General features: G+C 41.6%; 1 protein-coding gene across 1 annotated transcript in view; it reads right to left on the bottom strand.

Moving 5' to 3' along the window:
• IPO9 (importin 9) overlaps positions 1-18,171 on the bottom strand; it is a 98,791-nt gene that overhangs the window by 45,075 nt on the left and 35,545 nt on the right. The window contains exons 5-10 of the mRNA XM_073616075.1: positions 16,185-16,273; positions 15,119-15,205; positions 14,870-14,989; positions 13,658-13,758; positions 13,474-13,532; positions 3,095-3,243 (exon numbers count right to left, since the gene is read on the bottom strand). Of these exons, the coding sequence (XP_073472176.1) occupies positions 3,095-3,243; positions 13,474-13,532; positions 13,658-13,758; positions 14,870-14,989; positions 15,119-15,205; positions 16,185-16,273 (605 nt within the window). The remainder of the gene's footprint in view (positions 1-3,094; positions 3,244-13,473; positions 13,533-13,657; positions 13,759-14,869; positions 14,990-15,118; positions 15,206-16,184; positions 16,274-18,171) is intronic.

Here is an 18,171-nt window from a genome sequence, read left to right as displayed (position 1 = left end):
GGACACTCTTGGGGACAGCTGGATTGGCAAGTCTAAAGCTTGAATTGTTTTGTTCCAAGCAGACAGGATACTGTTTTGCAACAGTCTTGAATGAAACTGGGCATAGGGAACTGCTTCGAATGAAGCCACCGTGGTTCCTAGCAACCTCATGCAAAAGCAAACGGAGGGATCGCCATTTGACCTGACCATCCGCACCAGCTCTCTTATGGAGTTGATATTTGCCTGAGGCAAGAACACCTTTTCCTGGGCTGTGTCTATGATCAGTCCCAAGTACTCCAGCCTTTTTAGCTGCATTAAGGAAGATTTCTCTAGATTGAGAATCCAACCCAAACTTTTCAGATAGTTGGTTGTAGTGCGTACGCTTTGCTCCCAACAAGCCACCGACTGATCTATTAGTAATAGATCGTCTAGGTACGCTACGACTGTTATGCCCGGTGCCCTTAACCTGGATAGAGATGGGGCCAGCACTTTTGTGAACAACCGGGGTGCTGTGGCTAGTCCGAATGGCAGGGCTACAAACTGAAAATGCTGCTGTTCTAATTCGAACCGCAGAAACTTTTGGCGAGCGGGAAATATAGGGACATGCAGATATGCATCCCTGATATCGATTGATGCCAGAAGTTCACCTCCTAGAAGGATAGAAACGACTGACCTGATCGTCGCCATGCGAAAAGAGCAGATCTTCAGGAACTGATTTCGATTTTCTTAGATCTAAAATGGGTCTGACATCTCCCTTTGGTTTCGGTACCATAAAAAGGTTTGAATAAAACCCAAAACCTTGCTCTTTTGTGGGGAACTGTATGATCACCCCTTGAGATAATAATCTGTCTAGTGCCTGAAACAGAGATTGTCTTTTCTCTGGATCATTGGGAACACTTGACCTCAGGAAGCGAGACAGTGGAAAGTCCCGAAATTGACAGATGCCTATTGCAGCGAGTAACGGCACCTGCCATGGAAAAAGTAATTTTAACAGGGATTCCAACTTTTTGTCTGTTGGATCCTTAAGCATCTGTGCATTGTTTACTGGACAAGTTAGGCCTTTATTCACACTGGAAATCGCGTCAACTGCTGGTATTTTCCATCTTTTGGAGAATTGCTCCTCCAGGGGATAGAGAATTGCAAATCTAGGAGGGAGAAAATGCTTATCCGGGTGATCCCATTCAGCAAAAATAAGTTGTTCTAGTAATGCATGTGCAGGAAATGCATGCAAAGGGTTTTAAAGGAACCCAAGGAGGAACCCGAGTTTTCAGGATACTCCATTAGGGGTAGCATGAAAGTAGAACGAACCATCTCCGTAAGAGATTGTATCAGCAATTTTTCAGATTGAGAGGCTGAAAAAGGCTCATCTATTGTTTCCTCCACAGAGGAATTATCATTGGTTTGTTTTTCCTCCTGATCGACTGAGGGTAACACCTCATCTAACACGCTTCCTATCCATTTGAATGGAGGATGCGATTAAAGCAGCTAATCTTTCTTCCAGACCCTGCAGGGAAGAGGAAAGGACATCTTCAGTCACGTATACAGGGGCTGAGATGTGAGAAGCAGTTGCACCATCAATTTGTTCCAATGGCTCACCCTGGCTTGCCATAATTGGTAATTCAGGCGAGGATGATATCATGGAAATGCGATTCGGGATCCTAACGCGTGGGGGTGAAACCTTTACTTTTTTTGGTAGTCATAGTCTTAAGTACAAAAAACAGAGGCACTATACAAATCGCACTTAATCGCTGAAAATAGTCATGACATTTAAAGCCGCTATAAAAAATTCAGCCTAGTGCTGGGAAAGAGGTGTCGTTCCTGTATCAGGAATGCCAGCTTGCAACCCTCACGTCCCACAGCTCGTGTCTTTGTGTTGCAGGCTGCTTGTTTTCTCCTCGTCAGCCGGGGAGAGACTGTCACAGCTGTAGTTTATCTGTTTACGCCTGCCGTGCGTCCTTGTGCACATACATGGCACCACGCTTAGGCACTGCCCTCTCCGAGAAAAAATTCTGCCCCTTTTTACATTTAAAATGTTCCCGCGCATGTGTGCAGAGTTTTCGGGTCCCCCTGACCCAACAGGGGGGGGCAGGGACCCATCCAGCAGCAGGCACAAACAGTGAAATCAACCACATTAAAACAATTAGTGGTATTAGCAGGACCCCCGCAGCGGGGTGGTAATGTAAGGGCAGTACAGCGCTGCTGCCCCCCTAACCCTCTGGTCCCATCAGGGGGAGAAAGAAAACATTTTTGCATATTTTTTTTTACCTGAAAAACCTCCCTGCACGCGGTGCTGCGACCAGACACAGACTGAGCTTTACAGTGAAGACAACAGAGTGCATAGACTCCCTCTACTGGAGAATTAAGGCATGACAACATTTTTCCCTAATGGAAGAATAAATAGATGTTTTTAATACCTAAGTTTCTTCCCTTCCCTTACCCCCGCCGCAGGATTTTCTGAATTAACAGAAAATCCACCCTTCACGGCGGGCTGCGTTTAACAAACCTTCAAGGACCGGGTCCCTAAAAACGGAATTCCAACTCCCTTGGACCTGTAAAAGCACCCCATCAGGAAGCTTTAGGTAATGTAGCAAGACCTACGCCCTGGGTTCCTGGGGTCCAGCCCTACAAAGAGAGGCATTACAGGCAAAACCTCATGCTTCGGATAGGAGGCCCCAGGTACCATCCTTTTAGGCCTTAGTGGCACTTTGGATGGATCTGGTCTTTAAATCCAGCATGGATCCCTCCAGTGGAGTTCCTCAGAGCACATCTTCACTCGTGACCAACACCTTAGACACTGGCGAAAAAACTGATGTGCTCCTGGAAGGAGGAGGGGTTATATAGGGAGTGAACTTCTTGGATTGGGTATATCAGTGTCCATCACCTGAAGGTGGCCTATAACCCATTAAGTAATTACTTAAGGCTTTGTGTCCCATGATGTACGATAAAGAAAAATAAAATTTTTCTTTTCAAACGCTTCTAAAACACAAAAGCGGCTAAACGCGACATGTAAATGCGGCAAAACGGACGTTTTAAACATGGATTTATATTTGTCAAGTTAAATTGTTCAGGAGAGGTTGTAAAAACGTCCCCCGTACATTAAGCCTTAGCCTCTTACCTGTTCTTCTGTGATTTGCATGTAGAGTATAACGTAGTAGAACAGCTCTGGAAGAGCTTTTTTCACTGTCCCTTTAAACTTGTTCTCTAGCAAGGTGTGCACAAACTCAAAGATACTAAACACCAGGTTTTCAAATCCTAAAACTTCACCTGGTGGGATGAAAAGCAAGAACAAAAATTAATTCAACAGATGCCAAAAAAAATTTTAAGTGCAAGAATAGCCAAAACATGTGTTTTTAGTTTTGATGGAGTGGGAAAAAGGTTAAAACCTTAGTAAGGAGTTTTTTTTTTTGTTTCTAAGTCCTGTTGAACATGTCTCCTGTCTTCGAGATGCAACAAGGAGAGGAAATCTCTACAGTGAGTGGAATCCCCCTTAGACAGTTATAACCAGAACAAGATTTCCTCTTGCCACTTTTTTTATTAGAAAACTCTAAAATGCTGGCATACTTCTCACGTGGTCACCAAGACAAATCAAGAAAAAGAATTACTAGAAAATTACTTAGAACCTCCAAACATTATAAATATTTTTTTTTTAGCAGAAGCCTTAAGAAGAAAATAGCAGTTGAAATTTTTTTTTTAGTCACACAGTATTTGGGCAGAGATTTTTCAAACGCAATATTTTTTGAATATAAAAAAAAAACAAACACAATATATAACCCACTCTTTGTAAAATATGAAATTACGCTGAGTAAACAGACATCCAACATGTCATGCTTTAACCACCTCAATACAGGGCACCCTTCCTGCCCAGACCAATTTTAAGCTTTCAGCGCTCTCACACTTTGAATGACAGTTACTCAGTCATGCAACACTGTACCCATATGAAATTTGCGTCCTTTTTTTTCCACACAAATAGAGCTTTCTTTTGGTGGTATTTAATCATTAGTGGGTTTTTTATTTTTTTGTGCTATAAATAAAATAAGAAGAAAAATGCCATTTTCTTTCATAAAATTTTGCAAATTAGTCATTTTTCTTCATACATTTTGCCCAAAATGTATACTGCTACATAGCTTTTGTAAAAATAACCCAAATTAGTGTATATTATTTGGTCTTTCTGAAAGTTATAGAGTCTACAAACTATGGTGCCAGTCACTGAAAATTGATCACATCTGATCAGGCCTTCAGTACATCAGGCGAATCTCATTTCTTGAGACACTAACAAGTCAAGAAAGCACAAATAACCCCCAAATGACCCCTTTTTAGAAAGTAGACATTACAAGGTATTAAGTAAGTAGCATGGTGAGTTTTTAAGTTGTAATTTTTTCCCACAATTCTTTGCAAAATGAAGATTTTTTTTTTTTTACAAAATTGTCATATCAGGTTATTTCTCTCACAAAGCATATGCATGCAAGTAGTTACACCCCAGAATACATTCTGCTACTCTTCGCCAGTATGGCGATACCACATGTGTGAGACTTTTACACAGCCTGGCAACATAGAGGCCTAATATTGAAGTAGCACCTTCAGGCGTTCTAGGAGCATAAATTACACATCTCATTTCATTCCCGTTACACTTTTGAAGGTCCTTGAGCACCAGGACAGTGGAATTACCCACAAAATGACCCCATTTTGGAAAGCAAACACCACAACATATATTCTATGAGGCATGGCCTGGTGACAGGTAATCGGGTACTCCAATGGCCTGGTGACAGGTACTCGGGTACTCCAATGGCCTGGTGACAGGTACTCCTGGTGACGGGTACTCCAATGGTCTGGTGACGGGTACCCCAATGGCCAGGTACTCCGGTACTTCAATGGCCAGGGTACTCCAAAGGCCTGGTGACGGGTACCCCAATGGCCAGGTACTCCAATGGCCAGGTACTCCGGTACTCCAATGGCCAGGTACTCCAATGGCCAGGTACTCCAATGGCCAGGTACTCCAATGGCCAGGTACTCGGGTACTCCAATGGCCGGGTACAGCTTGTGTCTTTGTGTTGCAGGCTGCTTGTTTTCTCCTCGTCAGCCGGGGAGAGACTGTCACAGCTGTAGTTTATCTGTTTACGCCTGCCGTGCGTCCTTGTGCACATACATGGCACCGCGCTTAGGCACTGCCCTCTCCGAGAAAAAATTCTGCCCCTTTTTACATTTAAAATGTTTCCGCACTTGTGCACAGAGTTTTCGGATACCTAAGTTTCTTCCCTTCCCCCCGCCGCAGGATTTTCTGAATTAACAGAAAATCCAGCCTTCACGGCGGGCTGCGTTTAACAAACCTTCAAGGACCGGGTCCCTAAAAACGGAATTCCAACTCCATTGAAGGTCCTTGAGCACCAGGACAGTGGAATTACCCACAAAATGACCCCATTTTGGAAAGCAAACACCCCAACCTATATTCTATGAGGCATGGCCTGGTGACAGGTACTCGGGTACGCCAATGGCCTGGTGACAGGTACTCGGGTACTCCAATTGCCTGGTGACAGGTACTCCAAAGGCCTGGTGACGGGTACCCCAATGGCCAGGTACTCCAATGGCCAGGTCCTCGGGTACTCCAATGGCCATGTTCCTGGAGGACTGGGCCGACTTCTCGGTCGATAACCGGTACTATAGAAGGGACGGACTGCACCTAAATGAGGAGGGTGCAGATCAGCTGGGAATGAAGATGGCCAAAAAGTTAGAGGGGTTTTAAAACTAGGTGATAGGGGGGAGGGTCCAGGGGTAGAGATAGTCAGCGTGGAACATATTCCAGAGGGCAGTATTGGGGGCATTAGTGGTAGGTTGACCAAAGCACAAAAACCCAAGGTAAGTATAGTGGCAAGTCCTAGTTGCAATCTCAGAACACCCAGTACGAGGATAATATGCGACCAGTCTAAACTACATGGGATGTTCACCAATGCCAGGAGCCTGGCGGACAAGATGGGTGAACTAGAGATACTGTTGTACGCGGAGGATTTGGATTTTGTGGGAATTTCAGAGACCTGGTTCAACAGCTCTCATGATTGGCTGGCAAACATTCAAGGGTATATCATTTATCGCAAGGATAGAGAGGGTAAAAAAGGGGGAGGGGTATGCCTATATATCAAGAATAATGTACAAGTGAATGTGAGAGATGACATTAATAAGGGAGCTAGGGAGGAGGTGGAATCCCTATGGGTAGAGCTCCAAAGGAATAAAGCTAAGGGGAAAATAATACTGGGAGTATGCTATAGGCCCCCTAACCCGAGGGAGGAAGTGGAGACAGATCTCCTATCACAATTTGGATTAGCAGCAAGGATAGGAAGTGTTATCATAATGGGGGATTTTAATTATCCAGACAGACTGGGCGGGGGGAACCGCGCATTCATCTAAGGCTCGCCAGTTCCTTAATGTCTTGCAGGACAATTTTATGGGTCAGATGGTAGACGCACCAACTAGAAATAAAGCATTACTGGATCTATTGATTACCAACAATACAGACCTGATCACAGATGTGGAAATACGGGGCAATTTAGGTAACAGCGATCACAAGTCAATTAGTTTCAGTATAAATCACACAAATAGGAAACATAAAGGGAATACAAAGACACTGAATTTCAAAAGAGCCAATTCCCTAATCTACGAACCTTGCTAGAAGGCATAAATTGGGATAAAATCTTAGGAACAAAGAACACGGAGGAGAGATGGGTTTGCTTTAAGAGCATATTAAATAAGGGCATTAGCCAATGCATCCCATTGGGTAATATATTTAAAAGAGCGAACAAAAGTCCTGGATGGCTTAACTCCAATGTAAAAATGCATATAAAAGCAAAAGGAGAAGGCCTTCAAAAAATACAAGGTTGAGGAATCATCAGCAGCATCCAGACTTTATAAAGAATGCAACAAGAAATGTAAGGGTGCAATAAGGACGGCGAAGATAGAACATGAAAGACACATAGCGGAGGAGAGCCAAAAAAATCCCAAGAAATTCTTTAAGTATGTAAACAGTAAAAAAAATGAGGAAGGACATCTGGTTACAAAGGATGGGGAGATGGCGAAGGTATTGAATTTATTCTTCTCCTCGGTCTTCACAAGGGAATCGGGGGGCTTCAGTAACCAAAACTGCAGTGTTTATCCTCATGACACATCACAGGAAGCACCTCCATGGTTAACAGAGGACAGAATTAAAATTAGACTTGAGAAACTTAACATTAATAAATCACCGGGTACAGATGGCTTGCACCAGAGGGTACTTAGGGAATTCAGTCAAGTGATTGCCCGATCGCTGTTCCTAATTTTTACAGACAGTCTACTGACTGGAATGGTACCAGCTGATTGGAGAAAATCCAATGTAGCATCAATATTTAAAAAGGGCCCAAAATACATCCCTGGGAATTACAGACCAGTTAGCCTAACATCAATAGTATGTAAACTCTTGGAGGGGATGGTAAGGGACTCTATACAAGATTTTAGTAATGAGAACGGTATCATTAGCAGTAATCAGCATGGATTCATTAAGAATCGTTCTTGCCAAACCAATCTACTAACCTTCTATGAGGAGGGGAGTTGCCAGATAGATAAAGGAAGGCCCGTAGACGTGGTGTATCTGGATTTTGCAAAAGCATTTGACACAGTTCCCCATAAACGTTTACTGTACAAAATAAGGTCCATTGGCATGGACCATAGGGTGAGTTTCATGAATTGAAAACTGGCTACAAGGGTGAGTTCAGAGTGTGGTGATAAATGGGGAGTACTCAGAATGGTCAGGGGTGGGTAGTGGGGTCCCCCAGGGTTCTGTGCTGGGACCAATCCTGTTTAATTTGTTCATAAACGACCTGGAGGATGGGGTAAACAGTTCAATCTCTGTATTTGCAGACGATACTGATCTAAGCAGGGCAATAACTTCTCCGCAGGATAAGGAAACCTTGCAAAAAGATCTGAACAAATTAATAGGGTGGGCAACTACATGACAAATGAGGTTCAATGTAGAAAAAAGTAAAATAATGCATTTGGGTGGCAAAAATATGAATGCAATCTATACACTGGGGGGAGAACCTCTGGGGGAATCTAGGATGGAAAAGGACCTGGGGGTCAATGCCAAGCTGCTGCTAACAAAGCAAACAGAATATTGCCATTTATTAAAAAGGGGATCAACTCCAGAGATAAAAGGATAAATTCTCCCACTCTACAAGACTCTGGTCTGGCCGCACCTAGAGTATTTTGTCCAGTTCTGGACACCAGTCCTCCGGAAGGATGTACTATAAATGGAGCGAGTACAAAGAAGGGCAACAAAGCTAATAAAGGGTCTGGAGGATATTAGTTATGAGGAAAGGTTGCGAGCACTGAACTCTGGAGAAGAGACGCTTGAGAGGGGATATGATTTCAATATACAAATACCGTACTGGTGACCCCACAATAGGGATAAAACTTTTTCGCAAAAGAGTTTAACAAGACTCGTGACCACTCATTAAAATTAGAAGAAAAGAGGTTTAACCTTAAACTACATAGAGGGTTCTTTACTGTAAGAGCGGCAAGGATGTTAAATTCCCTTCCACAAGCTGTGGTCTCAGCGGGGGGCATCGATAAGTTTCAAGAAACTATTAGATAAGCACCTGAATGACCACAACATACAGGGATATACAATGTAATACTGACATATAAATCGCACACATAGGTTGGACTTGATGGACTTGTGTCTTTTTTTCAAGCTCACCTACTATGTAACTATGTAACAGATGGACTGTGACAGGTACTCGGGTACTCAGATTGACTGTGTGTGACAGGTACCCAGATGAGTGGTGAGAGGTACTTTGATGGGTGGTGACAGGTCCTCTTTATTGGGGGGGGGGGCAATCGGTGTGTGTTGGTGTACACTGTAAGCGGTAACGGAATGTTACCGCAATCTCCTTCTCACACATGAAGATTGTGTGAGAAGGAGATCCCGGTAACATCTCATTACCGCTTTATGTTTACATTTAGTGATCGGCTGTGAAAGGATCACAGCTGATCACGTGGCCGCCGGCCAATGGCTGTTTACCAGCGTCAGTGACGAGCAGTGTTCCCGGGAACACACCGCCACCGACGTGCTCGCACGCATGCGCCGTGCAAAGTGGGGCGGTACCATCTGTGATCGGCCGTGATTTCATCACGGCCAATCACGTGTTAAACAGCCATGCCCAATGGCTGTTCACCCCCCTCGGTGTCCGTGACACGCTGCCACCAAAAAGGTACAGGGCTGCGCGCACACGATCGCGCGCATGCTCTGTTTAAACGGACGTACGTCATATGACGCCCGCCCAGAACAAGAGCTGTGCTGCCTGGCCGTCATGCGGTTAAAATTGCGACCGCTCATGGAATGGCGCCAAACTGCTTAAAAATTTCCATAGGCGACACTTTAAAAATTTCTACAGGCTACCAGTTTAGAGTTAGAGGATGTCTAGTGCTAGAATTATTGCTCTCACTCTGACGTTCACTGCAATACCTGTGTGGTTTGAACATGGTTTACATATGTAGGTGTGACCTACGCATGTGTTCATTGCTGTGTGCGAGCACAGGAGACGGGGATGTTTCAAAACATTTTTATTATTAGTTATATTACTTTTTTTTTTTTTACACTGACCTATATTTCTATCACATATTGAATGTAAACATCCCTTGAGATGTTTAGATCTCTCCTCTTTATGGAGAGATCTGAGGTCAATAGGACTCCACATCTCTCCTCTACAATGTAAAGCATTAGATTTAACCAGTTCAGCCCTGGAAGGTTTTACCCCCTTCAGGACCAGGTCATTTTTTGCGATAGGGCACTGCGTTAATTTAACTGACAATTGCACAGAGGTGCGACGCTGTACCCAAACAAAATTGATATCCTTTTTTCCCTACAAACAGAGCTTCCTTTTGGTGGCATTTGATCACCTCTGCGGTTTTTATTTTTTGCGCTAGAAACAACAAAAAAAAAAAAAATATTTTTTACTTTCTGCTACAAAACATAACCAATAAAAAAAAAAAATAATAAAATTGAATTTCTTCACCAATTTAGGCTAATATGTATTCTGCTACATATTTTTGGTAAAAAAAATATCCAATAAGCGTAATTTAATTGGTTTGCGCAAAAGTTATGGAGAATACAAACTATGGGATATTTTTATGGTATATTTATTTTTTATTAGTAATGTCGGTGATCAGAGATTTTTCGTGGGGCTGAGACATTGCAGTGGACAAAATCGGACACCTGACACTTCTTTGCGAACCAGTATCAATATTACAGTGATCAGTGCTAAAAATATGCACGGTTACTGTACTAATGGCACTGGTAGGGAAAGGGGTTAACACCAGGGGCAATCAAAGGGTTAAGCATGTCCATAGGGGATGCTTTCTAACTGTGGGGGAGATGGACCAAGGCCTAGTTCACACCTTTGCAGGTTGCAGTTTGCATATTCCAGGTGCATTTTGCATTTTTTAATTACACTTTTTTAATCCATTGAAGTCTATGGAACAAAAAAAAACAGAAAAAAAGTCCCTGGCCCTTTCCATAAAATGCACAGATGTGAACATGACCCATAGGAAACCATGTTGAATAAACTGTAGTGTGTTTCTGCAAAACTGAAAAAGCACTAAAAAAATGCATAGGTGTGAACCAGGCCTCATTGGATGAACAGAGAGATACGCTTAGCAGGAACACAACATCACTCTGTTCATCCCTGTCAGAATGGCGATCAGCCTTGTTTACATCGGCAGATCACCATTCTGCGTCTCTGGGGAGCGATTGCGGGTTGCTGGCGGACATCGCGGCCGCCGGACCCGCAGATAGGCTCCCTTCTCTGGCCAATCACTGCGCGGGCACAACAAAGCCCACTGGCCGCAGTATATGTACTGTGGCCGGTCGGCAAGTGGTTAAAATAAAATAAATAATTCAATGCTTTAGACGTCGCTCCGGTCCTCCCAGATCATAGAGATGTGTGGAGGCCATCTTTCCTCCTCTCATCTCCATTACCCGGAGCCGCAACCAGCAGATCAGTTCTCTGGACTACCGATCATCCAGGTAAGCCTGAGAACCACCGGGAAATGGTGGGGCCACCCCTTCCACCGCTCGGACCACTTTTATCGGTTAGAGAATCGCTGACTGAAAAAAACACCGGGGTTATGGCATACTGCTGCAGCCATAAACCCCATTATTCCACTTCCCACTGAGGACATCATTTGGTCGGAAAGTAGTTAATTTCCCCACTGGTGACACAGATAGTAATAAGTTTACAGAGCTTTAAAAATGAGCTGGATGCATTTCTAACTTAACAAAATATAACTGTATATTATTACTATTTATAGGTGACAACACCCGGGATTGTTGATTCAAGGAATATCCATTTGTCTTTGGGGTATCAGGAAGGAGTTTATTCCCCCCCCACATTACCCACTTCAATACAGGGCACTTTTATCCCCTTCCTGCCCAGGCCAGTTTCAGCATTGTCACACTTTGAAAGACAATTGCACGGTCATGCAATGGCTGTACCCAAACAACATTTTTATCATTTTTTTGAGACAAATAGAGCTTTCTTTTGGTGGCATTTAATTGCCACTGAGTTTTTCTATTTTTTGCTACACAAACGAAAAAACACAAAAAAGAAAAAAGTTTTTCTTAGTTTCGGTTATAAAATGTTGCAAATAAAGAATTTTTCTCCTTCACTGATGTGCGCCAATGAGGCTGCACTAATATGCAGCACTGATAGATGCCACAGATGGGCAGTCTTTATGGGCACCGATAGGCATCGCTGATGGGGCTGCACTGATAATCAGTGCAGAACCCCCCCCCCCCGGTCAGGAAAGACGCTCATCGGCTCTCCTCTACTCACGCACTGTCAGAGTGAGTAGAGGAATGCACTTCTTATTTACACTGTGATCAGCTGTGATTGGACACAGTTGATAACATAGTAAAGAGCCTACCTTACGAAACAACGGACCAATGATCGCTGCGCTACACGCCACCGGGGGCTCGCACGAGCGGTTTGTTCTGAAGAACGACATCGTATGACGTCTAGTTAGGACAATTAAACCACAGCCCACCATTTTGCTATAGGTTGGGTGGGAAGTGGTTAAATTGATGCACGATTTATGGAGTTTTGCCTTCCTCCAAATCATTCTGTATATGGAGATTTTCTATTTAGTTATTTTTGTTGTTGGTTGAACTAGATGTACTTACGTCTTTTTTCAACTATAAAACCCTTTGCCACTATTCAAAGTTTTACTCTTAGATACACTTTGAAAATATATGGCTAGTCAAATCATTAAATAATTTTATCTATGTAATGGTTAATTCTAAAAAAAAAAAAAAAGTTATATATATATATATATATATATATATATATATATATATATATATATATATATATATATATATATATATATATATATATATAAAACACAACAATTCTAAGTGGTGTCAAATCCAAAACTGTAATTGATTGCAGTTTACCAATCATTAGATGTGGTGGCTGCATATATTTTTTAAGGCTTTTTTTTTCCTTCTGTTTTCACCTTGTGATCTGGCCAGTAACACACCTCCTGTATTATGCCCCGTACACACGGTCGGACTTTGTTCGGACATTCCGACAACAAAATCCTAGGATTTTTTCCGTCGGATGTTGGCTCAAACTTGTCTTGCATACACACGGTCACACAAAGTTGTCGGAAAATCCGATCGTTCTAAACGCGGTGACGTAAAACACGTACGTCGGGACTATAAACGGGGCAGTGGCCAATAGCTTTCATCTCTTTATTTATTCTGAGCATGCATGGCACTTTGTCCGTCGGATTTGTGTACACACGATCGGAATTTCCAACAACGGATTTTGTTGTCGGAAAATTTTATCTCCTGCTGTCCAACTTTGTGTGTCGGAAAATCCGATGGAAAATGTCCGATGGAGCCCACACACGGTCGGAATTTCCGACAACACGCTCCGATCGGACATTTTCCATCGGAAAATCCGACCGTGTGTACGGGGCATTAGAGTGCCCCCACTCTGGATGAAGGCGCACAAGGGGCATCTTTAGATAGCAGCATTGTCAGTCTGGGGGAGGGGAGTGTTAGATGAACTAGCAGATTTAGATACACTAAACAAATTGAAGCCAAACTCCAGCTCAAACAGCAGTTGCACAAGCGGGTACAGCCAACAGATTCTTTCCTTTTGGGATAAAGGTTTTACATAAAAAAAGCTGATCATTGTAAACATTCCTGTCAATGGTAAATGGTTTGTCTCAACACCAACAGATGAAAATAGAAAAAAAAAACAAAAACAAAAAAAACACGAATGCAGCAACCACATCTAAGAATGCAATATAATAAATATTTGCTTTTGTGTTTAATACCACTTTAGGTTTCACAATGGTATTAAAGAGGTTTTAAATAAATATCCCCGTTCAGTTCTGGCACAATCTTAGGCTCCTTAACAGCCAAATGTGCTTTTGACCTAAATTCACAAACAAAATAAAACTTACCATCAGAATCCACAGGGTCCTCTATATCTTCTGTATCATTTACTTCGGTTCTGACATAAGTGAAAGAATAATTAAGGAAGTTGATTCTATTATAATGCAGAACAAACAGAAATGCCACTATAGCACCTGTGTAGACTTGAGTATTACATCAAAATGGGAAAATCATCAGTAATAAAAAGGATATAAGGCAGCACTCTCAGTCAGCGTATTCCAAACAATAGGAAGGATCTGCTGCATTGACGACACCATGTGCTTAGGAAAATTCTTTACTAGCGCAGTTACAGCCTGAGACAAAAAGGAACATGAAAGACAAAAAATTAAGCAGAATTAGAAAGCAGTAATGTCATGACAAGATCTGGAATGCTTAATTAAAAAGGTTTTTTTTTAACAGTTATAAAATCTTTCTATAAAATCTGAGAAGACACACCAGATTTGTATAGTTCATTTGTCGCTTCACCATACAAGAATAAATCCTCCATTTAAAAGACATTTTAAATGGGTCATCATTCATATATTCATGGTAACATTTGAACACAGTACTGCACATGTATTCGTATGTCATAGCAGTCCTATAAAGCTGCAGTGGTCTCAAGATGCTGGTACCTACAAACCTGTGCTCTGTCACTTGTCCATCACTAACCAATGAAAACAGTAATGTTGTACTAACACCAGTCTGCTCAAACCTGATACATTAATGCAACACTAGTAACTGGCAAATAAATTCTTTAGTCTCTGTGTATCACAATATAAATATGAAAGAGTGAGAGCGGACATTATCACCTATGGCAGTTTGTTTGTAAAAGCACTCGTTCCTCAATACTAGCCTTCCCAGTGCTCTATTCTCTACTCCTGTCTCCATCGCTACCAATGTTGAACACCTGGCTGTCTGATAGTGCTTGGTAATTTACAGAGACGCTGGCACTGTGTCCTGAAAGGCCAAGGTGATGATGTATCTTAATGTGGTTTTACCATTAGTATGTACATGATGTATGAACGTTAGATTGGTTTCTGTCGGACAAACAGCTGTACGCACTGACCGAAAGCAAAACACACGTCTAAAAAAATGATATTCAGAGATATAGACTACCTCAAAGTTATATGCAAATTAGAAATTTTCCTATAAAGTTAAACTCCTGTCCTACCCCTCCCAAGCCATCTTTTGGGTCTGTGAGGCCAACCAACACATGAAAGGACTAATAGGGAAACTCAAGAGTCTGAGATACCCAAGCGCTCTTCTGTTCATGCTGTTAAAGCAAGATCTTTTCTCCTGGCTCAAATACAATAATGCCAAAGGATATAAGAAAATGTTTTCACATTGCACATGCTGCTGTCAAATTCTCTTATTCTCTGCATAGATATCTCAGAAACATCCCAATAAAATCACAGCAATTCATACCTTTAATACTTCCATCTTTAAGCCACTGTCAGAAGTAGGACCATCAGGTAATTGCAGAGCCTGCACAAATGCCACTGTAAACTGCTGCACTACAGGAAAGATCAAAGCATGGGCTACACCCTGCAAATAAAAAAATATGGTAGGGAAGAAAATACAAAAATTAAAACAAATAACGTAACTTTTTTATATAGTGCATCACAAACAAACCTTGATTAATGAAACATGTTTGCAGTTTAATATATTTCTAACCTTTTCCAGTTCCTCCATAGTACAGATCATATGTGCACACGTGGTGAAGATCTCAACAGCTCGGGCTCGAGTCCGAATGCTATAAACCTGTAATATTCGGGTTTGAGAAACAAAGCTGAACAGTAAATTTGTTATCACAAGCATTATATCCAGGTTTAAAAAAGTGACTTTACTTTCGTTTTTTTTTACCTTGCACATGCTTTTAGCTATTGGGGGTCAGTTATTGGTAATGGCAGCCTCCTCGTTTTTGGCAGCAAAGATTTATTTTAAAATCATTATGAGCCTCAGAACCCTAAATGAAGGTAGGCCTAAAAAACTGACTTCCAAGTCAGCTGGGGGAGGGAGAGGGGATGAAATCTAACAGCTCACATTAAGTCTGCACCTAAAATGACAATGTAAATTTGCTTGTGTTTAAAAGTGATTCTAAAAGGGGGAAAAAAAAAAAAATTATACACACATACTATATATATATATATATATATATATATATATATATATATATATATATATATATATATATATATATATATATACACACACACACACACACACACATATAATACATATATACACACACACTCCCGAGCCACAGTGTGACACACACAGTGTGGCCTGGCCCCATCCCTGTTCTCTCCTTACCTGCTGTGATTGACAGCAGCAGGAGCCAATGGCTCCTGCTGCTGCTGAGAGAGAGAAAGCGTGAAGTGAGGCACTGCTCTCGGGCACAGCACTGGATCGAGTTTAGGCTTAGTATAAGAGGGGGACTAAGGAGGGGAGCTGTACACAGAAAGTTTTTTACCTTAATGAAGAGAATGCATTAAGGTAAAAAAAAAAAAAAAAAAAAAAAAATTCACCTTTAGAACCACTTTAATAAGGGAATTGGCCATGCAAACACCCCTGTCTGATTAGGCTCCAATGGCAGAAACCACAAACTAATTTATATACTGCACCACATATCCACTTGAAATGAATCACACGGGTGCTTAGCTTTAAATTAAAATACATTCTATCACAAGTACTGAATTTATTTTTGGTTGGCAGTAGGTGTTAACATAAAAATACATACATCACTCATAGTGAAGATCTTGTACATCTCTGGCAGGATGACAGGAGCAACTAAGGGCATCTGTGTATCGGTCACTTCCCTAGTGAACTCTGCAAGAACAAGTAACATTAGTGCATGTTTAACATTTTCTACAAATCCACTTGATTTCTTTATTCTAATAAAAATTACAGGAGCAACCATGTCAGTATTGTGGAAATAACAGTTTGAGTTCTGTACATACAGTAAAACCAAAAGAAAAAAACAGTAAAAAAGTTATGCTTATGGCAAGCGGATTTGTCTATTGTCAAAGTATGACATTATCTCTCAAATCAGAATGAAATGTTCCCTGCTCATAATGGGTTATAGAAAATACAATAAGACAGCATGTTACTTAGGCCCCTTTCACACTTATACAACTTCAAAGTCGAGTGATTTTACTGCGATTTCGTGGCCGCTATTTTGCCGCGATTTTGGAGCAGTACGACTTTGCCACAACTTTGACATTAACCATTCTCAGCTTGTGCTTACAAAGTAGTGCTGAAATCGCGTCTATATTATTCAGGTACGATTTACATGCTACTTGAGGGTTTAACATTGAGGTCTATGGACATCAACTCGCATGGAAGTTGGATCAAAGTAGTGCAGGGACTACTTTGAAGTCCACACGACTTAAAGTCGTGCCAATATGAATGGTAGTCATTGAAAATCATGGAGAATGACTTGTCATACGATTTTGCAGTACAAAATCATGGGACAAGTTGTATAAGTGTGAAAGGGGCCTTAATAGTTTCTGAAAATGGGCTTGGTTGTTTTAGTAGTGGGAATGTCAGCACAAAACAAACTGGTAAAGCAATTGTTTTTATCAATGTGTTATGCACTTATCACACCAAAAAAAAAAAAAAAAATGTACATTTACTGACTAGGTCTCAACTTAGTGGTTGTAAACCTCAGATATGAAATATCTACAAAGCCTATACCTCTATAGTGTGTGCTTGTCTCAAGAGCACTAAGTATCATTTCTATCTGCTGCTTCATTCCTCTATCAGCATGCCTCAATTCTGACAAGTTTTCCTGACACCGAGAAAAAAAAAAAAGGTGGGTGACAGGGGAGGCAGCTCCAGCACACAGCCTGTTATTGACAGCCTTAGCTCTGTTCTTGTGTGAAGGGGGGTGTGTCCCTTCACTCCAATCAGCTTTCAGACCTCTCCTCATGGAGCCCTGCAGAGTGTAACTTCAGCTTTCCACTCCCTTTTTTCTGCCAGCTCAGACAAGCCTATAAATTCAGCACTTTGAACCTACCTACGTAGAGAAGACTGCATACAGACAGATACAAGTTATATAGGAGGATGCGTTTCATCTCTGTGTATCATTTGAGGATATAGTCCCTTCACTGGGTATATGTAAGAGCTTACAACCACTTTAGTCCAATTCCTAACAGAGCCCCCTAAACTATACCTACTTGTAAACTTGACCTATTTGGAAAAAGTGCCAGCTATATTAAATCATTGAGATGGTACCTATGTCCCAACAAACGTACAAAAGGAGATTTTGGGCTGAGGCTATTGTGGACTTTCATGGTACCATACAAAAACTTGGTTTACATGAGGTAAGTATAAAAGACAAATTTTATTCCAAGGAAGAAGTTAAAACAGACATACGTCTAAAAAAAGGGCACGACAGATTGCATCCTTATGAGACACTAAGTGGCTATATAAAATCACAGATGGAGTGACACTAGAAAGTGACCACTAACAGGTTTACATATACCATCTGTGTATCTGGCAGACAAACTTCCAATTCTTCAGGAGCTTATTGTATATTCTAGAGCAAACATCAGTATTCTAAAAGTAAAAAAAGAATAACATTTATAGATATAGCAAACAATACAAACACGTGTGGTGATGCATATTGCACATGATCTTACCCCTGACGTGGCCACATGCATAGACCCAAATTGTACAGACTGTCCTGGCAGATGTGGGGACACTACATCAAGGGGCCACACAAT

This window comes from Aquarana catesbeiana, linkage group LG02 (assembly GCF_042186555.1).
Source record: "Aquarana catesbeiana isolate 2022-GZ linkage group LG02, ASM4218655v1, whole genome shotgun sequence".
Classification (NCBI taxonomy): domain Eukaryota; kingdom Metazoa; phylum Chordata; class Amphibia; order Anura; family Ranidae; genus Aquarana; species Aquarana catesbeiana.
Note: the sequence above shows the minus strand (reverse complement) of the source record. Positions and strands in the feature narration are given on the sequence as shown.